This window comes from Lupinus angustifolius, chromosome LG11 (assembly GCF_001865875.1).
Source record: "Lupinus angustifolius cultivar Tanjil chromosome LG11, LupAngTanjil_v1.0, whole genome shotgun sequence".
NCBI lineage: Eukaryota > Viridiplantae > Streptophyta > Magnoliopsida > Fabales > Fabaceae > Lupinus > Lupinus angustifolius.
This window is the reverse complement of record NC_032019.1, coordinates 3,364,267-3,376,218: the sequence shown is the minus strand read 5'-3', so window position 1 is coordinate 3,376,218 and position 11,952 is coordinate 3,364,267. Positions and strand designations below refer to the sequence as shown.

At 31.4% G+C, this 11,952-nt stretch overlaps 3 protein-coding genes across 3 annotated transcripts; 1 reads left to right on the top strand and 2 right to left on the bottom strand.

The window, feature by feature from the left end:
- On the bottom strand, positions 1,405 to 3,816 carry LOC109361176. The gene is made up of 5 exons (XM_019606532.1): positions 3,577 to 3,816; positions 3,421 to 3,492; positions 3,249 to 3,331; positions 2,961 to 3,160; positions 1,405 to 1,666 (listed from the first exon to the last, which is right to left on the bottom strand). The coding sequence occupies exons 1-5, from the start codon at positions 3,762 to 3,764 to the stop codon at positions 1,568 to 1,570; spliced, it is 642 nt and encodes a 213-aa protein (XP_019462077.1). The 5' UTR covers positions 3,765 to 3,816; the 3' UTR covers positions 1,405 to 1,567.
- LOC109359642 (RING-H2 finger protein ATL54-like) lies at positions 5,827 to 7,622 on the top strand. Its single transcript, XM_019604341.1, has 2 exons — positions 5,827 to 7,161; positions 7,213 to 7,622. Exons 1-2 carry the CDS (start codon positions 6,435 to 6,437, stop codon positions 7,620 to 7,622), a joined length of 1,137 nt encoding a protein of 378 aa, XP_019459886.1. The 5' UTR covers positions 5,827 to 6,434.
- Positions 9,790 to 11,704, bottom strand: LOC109361175 (transcription factor bHLH94-like). The gene is made up of 3 exons (XM_019606531.1): positions 10,677 to 11,704; positions 10,041 to 10,478; positions 9,790 to 9,933 (listed from the first exon to the last, which is right to left on the bottom strand). Exons 1-3 carry the CDS (start codon positions 11,163 to 11,165, stop codon positions 9,838 to 9,840), a joined length of 1,023 nt encoding a protein of 340 aa, XP_019462076.1. The 5' UTR covers positions 11,166 to 11,704; the 3' UTR covers positions 9,790 to 9,837.

Here is an 11,952-nt window from a genome sequence, read left to right as displayed (position 1 = left end):
ATATATTTAAATAATTTTATGGAATAAACAAAAAATAATTTTTATATATCTATTTATTAATCAAACTTTTCTAATAAAAATCATTTTCTTGAAATAACTTGGATAGACTAATAAATTGTTTTTTAACCTTTTTCTTATAAATAAAAACATGACAAATAAGCTTTTCAAAAAAATAAATTAATTTTGATATTTAATCAAAGAGGGAGAGAAGGTCACCCTGGAGGCCTCTTTCTTCTCAGATCATCTTCGAAAGGTCGCACTACGCTGCTTCTTTTCAGTCGATTAAATCTCAAAATTAATTTAGTTCAATTTTTTAAATAACAAAATAAATAAAAAACTTTTTTCAATGATAAACAAAACTTGCAAAATATATATTTTTGACTAAAAAATATATTTTCTTTAATTAAAATACACTCAACCAACAAACATTTTTCTACTTAAAGAACTACGTAAGCCTTGACCCCTTAATGGGGTACGTAGCACCAGAGTCAATCTTGTCAGGCATAATAATAAAAAACTATTTTTTCTTCTTAATAATTGATTAATTAATCATAAAATTTAATAATAATGATAATAATAATAAAGTCATATATTTTTTAAGGGTACCGCTTAAGGCGGGCGGGTAGGGTGCTAATACCTTCCCTACCTTGTAACCGACTCCCGAACTTGGATATCAAAAATCCAAAAGCCCAAGGTAATTGGGCTTAAAAGATTTTTCTACATTTTTAATTATAAAATGTAGTGACGACTCTAAACAAAGTCGTGCAGCCGAAAATCGGGGCGAGACAAGCTACATCCCAATATTTGAAATTATTTGATGAGTGAGATTTTAGTCATAAAACTTGTCAACATGTTTGTCTTCCATGGCACAAAACGAACTTCAACAACCCAACCTAGTGCCAGTAAATCACCAATGTTATGCACTGCTTTCAACAAATCATGCCCATGCCTCTAAACAATTACACTTCAAAATAACATTTGGATTATCCATGTTCCACAATATCTTTAAACCATTCTCCATTGTCAAACTCAAATTTATCCGGATAATGCAAAATTTCAAATTACTTAGAGTTGTTTTAAAACCATTAAAACTTCATAAATAATCAACTAAACTATTTTTTTATATTTTTACCCTATGCTACGTGGTTACAATCAACTTGTCCGGGGACACAATGTACTTGGATAACCCTTTATTAAAAAATGATTAAAACGGAAGAGAAAAGAGAGGATGTGCCACAACCAGGTTATGTAGCACAACCTAATTTGTTGCTTCATGATATGGATGTTCTATGTTACTTGAAAGATAATAATGATAAGATATAAAATGTGAACAATGGGTGTGAAAAAATAAAATTGTATAACTCAATTTATCTTTTTTAAAATGAGGCAACGATAAGGACGTGGAGATAAATAATGAAAATATATTGAGAAGATGAGAGGATATGCATGATACGTGTTGTTCGATATCCAGTGGATTGGACAAAATTTACGATGTCAATAAATAGACGTGTTACAATTTAAAATATGACCCGAATATTGTTTCATTGATTTGCATAAATATATTCCTTTACTTTTGGTCTTGTGCCTTTGTAGCCACAACAGTTGTTTTTTCTGGACGAGGGGTTGATTCTATTAAGGACTCCAACTCCTTTTCCATGCCTTCTACCTGCAATTTCATCAAACTAAACTCATAACGAACTTGTTCAAGTCATAGAGTCATAGACAAAATTTTCTTGACATTTACTAAAGTATAAAATTTCTCAATTTCTATGTTGTCAAAAGATAATTTCGATGGATGTAAATCATTTCGATTTTAGCCAAATTCGTCATAATGTTTTATTCAAATCCTAGACCAAGATTTCTCAACCAATAGTTTATGATGTCTTATGAAAGAAGTAAATTATATCAAGTTAAGATATTAGCCTGAAGGAAATCTGAACAAGGCATTTTGATTGAAAAATGAGTTTGTGGCAACATGCATGTTGAATAATTAAGCAAGTGGTGAAAATTTCAAATGATATTAAGTTTCTATAAGTTTTTTACCTGATTAATATATCATCTATAATTTATTTCTATTACTTTTATTAATATTTAATAATAGTTAGCATATAAATGATAAATGATTGTTTGATACTATACAAACTCTTACAAATTGATATTAAACTTAATTCAAATAAATTGATTAATTGTCTTCTTTTATCTTTTGTTAAAAGGAAAGTTCTTCAATATTAATAGGAAACTTCTAAGTATTAATTACAAGACTGAGACAAACCATCCCACCCATATCTAACCAGCCATAAGTTGACTTTTTTTGTTATACCATAAGTTGACTTTCAAATTTATTATATTGAGAAGAAATTTAACGATTTATTTTAAACTTTTTCAATATACATACTCCTTATACAATTTAATGGATGTGCGTGGAGAAATTGTTACAAGCTCAGAGACTTTTGTTGTGCATGTGCGGAATTTTTTTCAAGCGAGATATTAGGATAGGTTCCCATAACTCAAACAATAATATTATTTTCACAATGATACTTTAATTTATCCTTAAATTTTTAGAGAACTTTTTTCTGACATAAGTATATAGATTGAATATTTTTAGAAGGTAACCACATCATTTGTCCATTTACACTAATAATATATGATTTATTAACTGTGTATTTACTTTCATTTTTTTCATAATAAATTGTTAAATCTAGGTAGTAACATACACACAATTAACGTTACTAACTTATATGGGATTGATATTTCACATCCCTGCAATTAAAAGGCACATCTGGATATTCATAAGCCAATAGCTGATACATTCAGTCATGAGTATAGAATTGTCTGGTTATGAATTATGATGCTTTAAAGTTTTTAACTTTTAGTTAGAATATACAACAAGGTATTAGGTAACAATGCAATATGATTAAAAAGGACTAGGGAGTTGGTATTTGTAAGATAGAGGTTAATACCTTTTCTAATGCATCTTCTGCATTCCTGGTATGTTTGTTTATATCTTCAGCTACTTTTTCAATAAACTCAGCAGCATCTTGAAGTTTACCCTCTGGAAGTTTCTTTTCAGCCTCTTCTGCCACCTTGTCCACCTTCTCAGAAACTTCTTCTACAATGTCTGCTATCTCTTCTGCTTCATCTATTGTTGTTCCAATTTTATCTACCCAAAAGGATTCAGAACTAATTAATGCATAGCACTTATGTTAATGGTTAACTCTTAACATAGATCTTCTTATTTTTTTTTTTACCTTTCAGTTGTAGCAAAGACCCCCATTTACCCCTTGAAAAGGATAGAAGAATTGTGACTATTGTTCCAAGGATCCAAATCTTCCTGTTAGAGATTGTTTCTTTAACTATTAATCAATTGAAAATTCATATTTAATTTAAACTAAAAGGAGATAAACACAAGTTGATATTTACCAATGACCAGGAGAATTAGGATCAACAGGAAGTGGAGCTCCTGATGGTATGTTAGCATATACAACCATGCTCCTGCATAATGAACACAAAACTATAATCTTAAATAAATAGCTTTATAATAAGCACTTGACATAAAATTAACATAATTATACATACATCTTTGTAGTGCAGTCATTTCGAAATCTTAAGCCTAGGTTCTGATCTGGAGTAGAGAAACGATTATATTTGATTTTGGAGTTGAATCCATGATGATGAGTAGGATGATCAACTTTTGAAGCTTGACATCTACTGAATGTACCTAAGGCTAAGCAAGTATACTTTTGAGTAAAGATTGTGTTTGCCATCTATATGTGAATCTAGTATTGAATATTGAGGATGGTGTAGTTTTATAAGAGTATTGAATATTGAATTTGATACATGGGGCGGTGGCAACTGGACAAAAACAACTTAGATTGTAAAGGTGTGACTTTTATATGAGTTATTAGTCATTTTCACTTCGTAGTCACACATTATTTTAAGGGGCAACTAGTGACTCTCTTGCAAATTGCAATATATTTATGTATTACAAATCTTGTCTTCAAGTTATATCAAAATTAGCATTGCATTTGGTATAGTTGACAAGAAATTGTCTCACGTCCAGAAGGTTCTAACTCAAATGTCTTCATTTTAGTGCCTCAAACCCAACTAATCTGAAACATTTTTCTAGATAAATTTCTATAGTCAAATTTCTATAAACTCATTTTAATGTCATGGTTATGGTTTAGAGTTCTAATTACTTACATTTTACCTATTTCGTGTTTGACCATCTAATTAATAAGTCAACAACACAGGGAAGAGTTTCGAATGCTTACTCCTTATAGGACGCATCTATCAAGCTCCATTTATTTGTCATCAATCCTTTGTCCAAAAAAGAAACACTGTCTATACTTCTACATATAAGTGTCTATCCAATAAAAATAACTAAATAATATAAAAATATTATTTTATATTTTTATAATTGTTTTAATTAAATGACACATTTTGATTGGATTACCACGTAAATGGCAATGGGGATATGAGATCTTTCATTCCTATTTGTAACCCTAGTTATCTAGATTGTATGGGTGAAAGACTTTCAAAGATATGAGTAGGAATACTAACTAAACTTGTAAATAGGTTATTTAGAAACAATGATCATTTCTATTAATGGAAAGAGTAAGTACATGATTTTATATGTTTTCTAATGGTAAAAATGTTATTATATTGTATATAAAAGGATATAAATATTTTACCATATTATTGTTTCATTTGTTTTTTGTAGTACTTGTCTCTCTATATTAATGAAGAGGATACTTACTGTTGTTTATTGTGTAAATTATCCAGTTAGTTCTCAAAGGAACATAAATTCCCCACTTTGATTCGTTGGAACCTACATTGCAGCCACAATAATAACTAAACTTTTATCTTAGGCAGGGTAGGCTATAAGGATCAAATTTAATGGACAGAGCATTGAGTTATGAGTCCTGTTTTGCAGGGTCCTAAACTGTAAGATCCGCTTACAATAAATTGCAGGTACATGGATGTGAGGAGGAGATATACAAACTCTTATGGTTATCAAAAGCTTCACTAAAAGCAACAAGATTCGGGTGGATAGTTTTTATTTTTCAAGGACAGAATAGCATCAAAAGAGAACATGAGCAAGTGTGGAGTTATTGATCATCAGGGAGACTAATCAAAGTGCATTTTTCTGCAAAAATGAGGTGGAGACAACAAGTCATTTATTATTTATTTTCGTGCAAATTCTCCTATGACATATGACTGATAATTAAAGGATCACTTGTGAATGATCTGAAATCTCATTTCAAGAGTCACATGGGATTGTTTAAAGTAAAAGGTGGGAGGGAAGTATGAAGTTTAGTATGGCTGTTAAGTGGCAACTATATGGCTCAACTATGTAGCAATAGACCAAGAAGAGATTTTGATCTTACCAAATGAGAGAGTCATAAGGTGGTTTGATGGTGAAGTGGTAAAGTGGAGTCTCATTCACAACAAAAATACTAATATGGTATATTCATTATCTAGATTGTGCTTTTATCTAAGAAAGAAAACCTGAAGGAAATTCGGAAATCTGTCCCTATATGACTGTCTGAAAGTCTTCAAGAATATTAAATCGATTAATTCTGAATTCACCAAGCTGTTTTTGAACGGGAATTCACTAAACTTTAAGTTGGGATATGGCAATTTTGATAAGGACTTTATACCAATAAATTTTAGAGCACTGATAAATTTTATACAAACTTGGAAGAAATGTCATCATTGTATACTTAGATGACTATATTCAAATTTAATATTAAAGAGCCAACTAAATTCAGATAAAGTCACGTAACAATTTATATTTAAATTTTATTATCTCAAAGCTAATAGTTGTGGCGAGATTGAGTTGATTTGAACAACACAGGTTGTGTTTATGCATGATGCTTATCACTGTTGTGTTTACCTATTAACACAACTCACAATTCATAATTAGTTCTACAATTTTTATATGGTTCACAAATTCTAGAATCATGAAATAGAGGTTTGTGCAAGCAACATGTTCTATAAGAACTACAAGATTCAATGCTTGTATAAATGCATATTTACCTATTGGGCAGGGTAGAAGACAGAGCAACAACCAAAAATAAAATTAAGTAGTTCAGGTATCATAGTCTGCCCCTTGGTAATAATCTATTTGCTTCGTGTCTAGAATGCCTTGTTTAATTCCTCAGCTACCTTAACTTATTACTTGTTAAATAAACAAACCAACTAAATAACTATTGAGGCATTAAGGTTCTTTCAACCTTGTTATCGATTACCAAACACATCAAAATCCACTAAACCTTTGAAAGAGACAGTGAAACTAAAATAACTTTTCCTTCTCTTTTAGTTCAGAGAAAAACTAGCTTAGGCTTCTCAGTAGCAATTCCATTGAATCCATTCCTCATTCATTTCCTTTCTGTCAAATTGTGTTTGTAAATTTCTTAAGAAAAAACACACTAATGGTGTGGACACATAGAAAGCTCTTTCCTTCAGAAACTAGTGCAAACCAAACCCAAAATTGTTATGGAGTTTGTGACCCAGCATGCCCTTACAATTGTGACTCTTACCCAGGATACTACTTCCCTCCACCACCATCACCACTATATATTGATCACTCAAACCAAGTTAACCATGTCCCCTCTTACATGATCATCCTTGTTTCTTTATTCACAGTCATTTTCGCTGTTTCTGCTTTCTATGTGATCAAATTGAAGTGTTATAATGACTTGTGTGGCAGAAGAGTCAATAGATCAATTCCTCCTCAATCAAACAACAATGAACAGTTTGTAAATGAGAACCAAGTTGATCATCCTGTGTGGTTCATCACCACAGTTGGTTTACAGCAGTCAATCATAAATTCCATCGAAGTTTTCAAGTACAAAAAAGATGAAGGATTGATCGAAGGAACCGAGTGTTCTGTCTGTTTGAATGAGTTCAGGGAAGGTGATACCTTAAGACTATTGCCAAAGTGCAATCATGCTTTTCATATTCCTTGCATTGACACTTGGTTAAGGTCTCATACCAATTGTCCTCTTTGCCGAGCCAGTATTGTGTCTAGTAACAATGTTAGTGTTACAACTGAAGAAGCAATGTCAAATTTGGCTTCAATAGAGCAAGAAAGTGTTAACTTGGGAAGAGATCAAGATACCCAGATGGAGAATTCACACAATGATAGAGTTGGTGGATTAAGCAACAATATTGTTAATACCAATGAGACCTTAGAAAACAGAAGTGTAACAGAAGAAGCAAGTGAGGTAATGGAATTAAATGATGAATCTTATTCTAAGCATCACGCTTCTCGAGTACTAAATGATCCAAATGGGAACCATGATGTTGTTCTATATGGAAAATCTTGTTCAGAAAATCCTGAAAGTTGTCCTGTTGATCAAATACAAGATAAGAAAGAGTTGCAAGTGGATAATGTTTTGAAGCAAGAAAGTGATTACTCAAAAACGTGCAAGACAATGCGTCGTTCCTCAATTGAAGGGTGTCTGCATATAAGCCCGGTTTCTATGAAAAGATCGTTCTCCTATAGTGGAAGGATTCTATGTACCAGAAGTTATATGAGTCTAAAGAATACTCTTCTATCTATGAAATATTTACATAGCATACCATTAGATGCTAGTATTTTGGGGCATTCTTATTGAATATACATTCTTACTTTACGTATAAACTCATTGAGTCATGTGTCCTATGTACTCCTGATATTTTAGGGCACTCTTATTGTTTCCCTTATTGGGATGGGATTGGGAATTGAAAAGTTATAATATGACATTCAACCATTATATTCAATTAAATATTTCATTCATATATTAATCATTATTACATAAGCGGTATCCATTCTTAACAGTGCATAGACAATCCATGCAGCTAGCTACTTGACACAACTTCATAATTCATATAGTTCACTGAGTTAATATACACCAATAAAAAGTATATACAAGTGTCATATAATCTAGTATAAACCAAGACCAAGTTACTAATAAAAATTAAACAAGTAAAATTCAAGACCCACAAACGACTTTAATAAAATTAAGTAAATTATACATCAAACTCAAATTAAAAATGACGCAAACTCATTTAGTTAATAAGCTAATAGACTTCTTATGTGGGAGAAAAAATGAAGTGTGTAACTTTTAAAAAGAGAGTTTATAGGATTTGATAGCAAATTTTCAAAAAATTACTAGTAATTTTATGAAATGAGAAGAGATTTGTATAATTAATATAACAATTTTCCTCTTTGGTGATGCATAAATATTATAATTTTTAGTAATATATAGTTTTCATATTATACATTTTATCAACATATAGTGTCAATAATGAAATAATATTATCAATCAATACTTAAACATAACTTACTTATTTTTTTATACTTGATGATAATTTTGATAAACTACATATGTTATCAACTAATTTGATGATTTTTTTGAATGTTTTTTTGTGTTTTTCTACATCAAATTAAAATACCCAAACAAATATTATAAAAATTACTAGAGAAATTACTTCTTAAGGGATATTGATAAAAAGGAAAGCTTGATAACAATTATACTCAAATAAATTTCATAGTAATATTATTGGACAACTAAATTATAACAAATCTTCAGTGTTATTAAACTTGAATCGGTTAATGACTCAGTCAGGGTATTGGATCAATGAGTCACTAGTTCAATTAGTGAGTCAATAGTTAGATCAGTTAACTCGGTTTACATTAAAAATTCTAAAAAATTCATAATATTACAAAACAATATTTAATAATCGTATACTCGAAATTTAAAAACATTATCATGTCTAATCAAACAACAAAAAAGAAGATTTTACTACTATAAAATGACACAAGTAAGTTGATAACATCATCAAATAACATATGAACTATGTTTTAAGTACAACAAAAAACGTACAATAAGTTTAAAATTTAATTAAACAACAAAGATTTTGTTATAATATAAACCAACAAATGACAAACATAACTACAAATAAGTTAAAAGTATTTGTTTTCACTGACAACAATTTGATAGTTTCCTCTTAAAAAGATATTTTTTAATTGACTCGGCCAGTCCAACCGGTCTGACCACCCGAGTCACTAATTTTAGACTTAAACTAACCTAGTCAACCTGATTTGATACAAAACTGGTTAGATGTGAGGCTCAAACCGAATACATGTTTGATTCACCGTTGAACCGGTCGGACCAGCCGGTTTGAGCCGAGTTTTATAACTATGCAGATCTTTATTATCTTTTTCTAGATTGATTTTTATATATGCATATAAACTTTTAAAGGTGATAAAAGATAAAAAAAAGTGAAAGAAATATAAAGATAATTTAATTGATTATAAAATAGTGTTGAGCATTCAAATATAACCGTTGATTTAATAATGTTAGAGATCCACAAACATTCTAAGCAAATAACGCTAATAATTGACAACTGACAAGTGAATACACACACTTCTAGCTGGAGGTCCTCGCCAACATAAACCGGTTGTCCCCTCCGATTTTTTTTTTTTGTAATTATTCTTCTTACTTCTTCTCCTAATATCTGGATGATCAATCTCAATATTTTCTTTTCCATCAAATAACATAAAAATATTATTTTATTTTTATTTTCAGGTATGTAGTAATTTTTAATTAGATTGGAACACAATAAAACTAATTTCCATTAATATGAAGCAGCAGAGAGAAAAAAACAAACAAAACATGAAGCAAAAACCCTATAATTAAGCATATTCTCCTAGCTTATTGAAATGGAACTTGCATATTCCATGTAAACTGGTAAATGGTAATACAGATGCATGCACATGTGACTTGAAGAAGGTTATTATGGTTGTGTTGGGGTGCAACCCTTTTATTTCAATTTTCAAAGTTTTGTTCAGCTGAAAGCAGTTTCCTCCTGCACTGTGTGTAATAGTTGATTCACAGCAGATGCAATTTCATCCACTGAATTCATCTGACATCTTTCCTCAACCTAATAAATTAATTAACACAGAAGGAAAGAAAATCATTACTTTTTACATGAAATTCAAAGAGAGAAAGGAACCTATACCAGAAAGTGGCAACAACAAAAAAACCAACCTTTACACTAACAGAGGTAAGGATCATGTCATCCACAGTGGTAAGATTAAGGTGGAGAATGTTGAGGTTAAGACTTTGTATCCCAACAACAATCTTCATAAGCTGTCTAGGTTGTTTCTTTGATAGTATCTTTATGTTTGCATGGCTGTCCACCAAGGTTACTTCTATGTCTGCCATGGCACAAGATTGGTTCTGGTTCTGATTCTGGTTTTGTGTCATCATAACATCGCTTGTGGGTTGGTTCATGCCTTGAGTTGCACGCGTTGAGTACTGAGGGAATATGAAGAACTCAGCAAAGGGAGATGAACAAGGGAAGCCATTCTCAGGAAGAGGTTGTTGCTTTGTTTTCTTTTGGCTTTGGCCTTTCATGCACTGTAAAGTCTGCTCTAGCTCCTTCACAAAGTTAATGGCACCTCCTATAATAGAAGCTTGATCACTCTGCTTTATTGCCAATTTCAGCAATTAACATAAGTTCAAGCCAATTTTAAAACAAACCCTGCCTTTTAAAACAAAATATTGTGGCTATGCATTGTACAAATTTCAGTTTTGTTTATGAAATCACCTTTTCATATTATATAAAACTAGGTGTAAAATTTATGTGTAATTTTTTTGGATTACTAACCAAATCAAACTTACCCTTTGTACATAAGAAGCAGGCATCAAAGATCTAAGTACAGCCAAGTACTCATTCATTTGTTTCCTTCTATTGCGCTCAACTGCAATGTGAGTCATCCTCTGGTTCTCGATTTCCTCTTTGTTCTTGGCACTCTTCGTGCGTCGTCGTTTGCGACGAGTAGTGGTGGTGGTAGTAGTAACACTGGCTTCCACGGAGGGAGGAGGAGGCAGAATTCCTAACAAATATTGATCTGCAGTGGCAGTCTCAGGGGAAGAGTATGAATCCCATTTCTCCTTGTTACTTTGCAACACTGTAGGAGAAGAATCCCAATTTGCATGCAGACCTTGCTCTATGTTATTGTTGATGATTCCAAGAAGGGCTCTCTCTTCTTCTGCTCTTTGGAAACCGTAGGATCCACCACTTGCTTCTCCTATTAAGGAGTACAAATAGTCCTTGTTGCAACCATAATTAAATGAATCTTGTGGGAAAACCACAGCTTCTAGGGCCATTGTATATCACTTTTTTACATAAAGTTGAAATTGCTGATATGGAAAAGAGGCCCCGTTCACTAGCTTAGGAGCTAGCTTCTGCTTTTTTTCTCCTAGAAACAAATAGAAAGGGTGTAAGAGGTGATGATAAAGGAAAGTATAGAGTATAGACCGAGATGAAAGTTAATGATTTAGTAATAAGAACGATTTTTTCCAAAGAAAGAAAGATCAAGGTTATTAGTGATTTAGATTGTAAGAGCAGTTTTGGCAAAGAAATGAAGAAACACTAAGATCCTAATAGAGCAAACAAAGTAACCCTTTTATTATCATGTTCAAAGGGGATTGTTAACACAAACAAAAAAGCAATAGCACTTTGCACGTGAGGTTTCAATGTAGACAAGTTCCTTGATCGCACAAACACGACAACAGGGGAACACGCAGAGAGATTCTCTTGGCGCTTTCTTAATTCCTTAATTTTATTATAAGACTATAGCAATAAATTATTGAATTTTGTAACTCTTTATAAAGAGAAACTAAACCTCCATTTTATCGACTATATTTTCTACCCATGTTCAATAACTTGATCTTATCCTCACGGGCATAAGTTTAATTCTAAGAACTTATTTTAGGTGCGGAACAAACTATAGTTAGTTGGCGGGCTGACAAAAACATATATGAAAAAGGTCATTCTTTTGTTTTCTGGTGTGACTAAGGATTTCCTTATTTGAATAATTAAAATTTGAGCTTAATGAGTAAGTATTTTTCCCTTAACAACATATCATTTAGTATTCATATTTATTGGAAAATA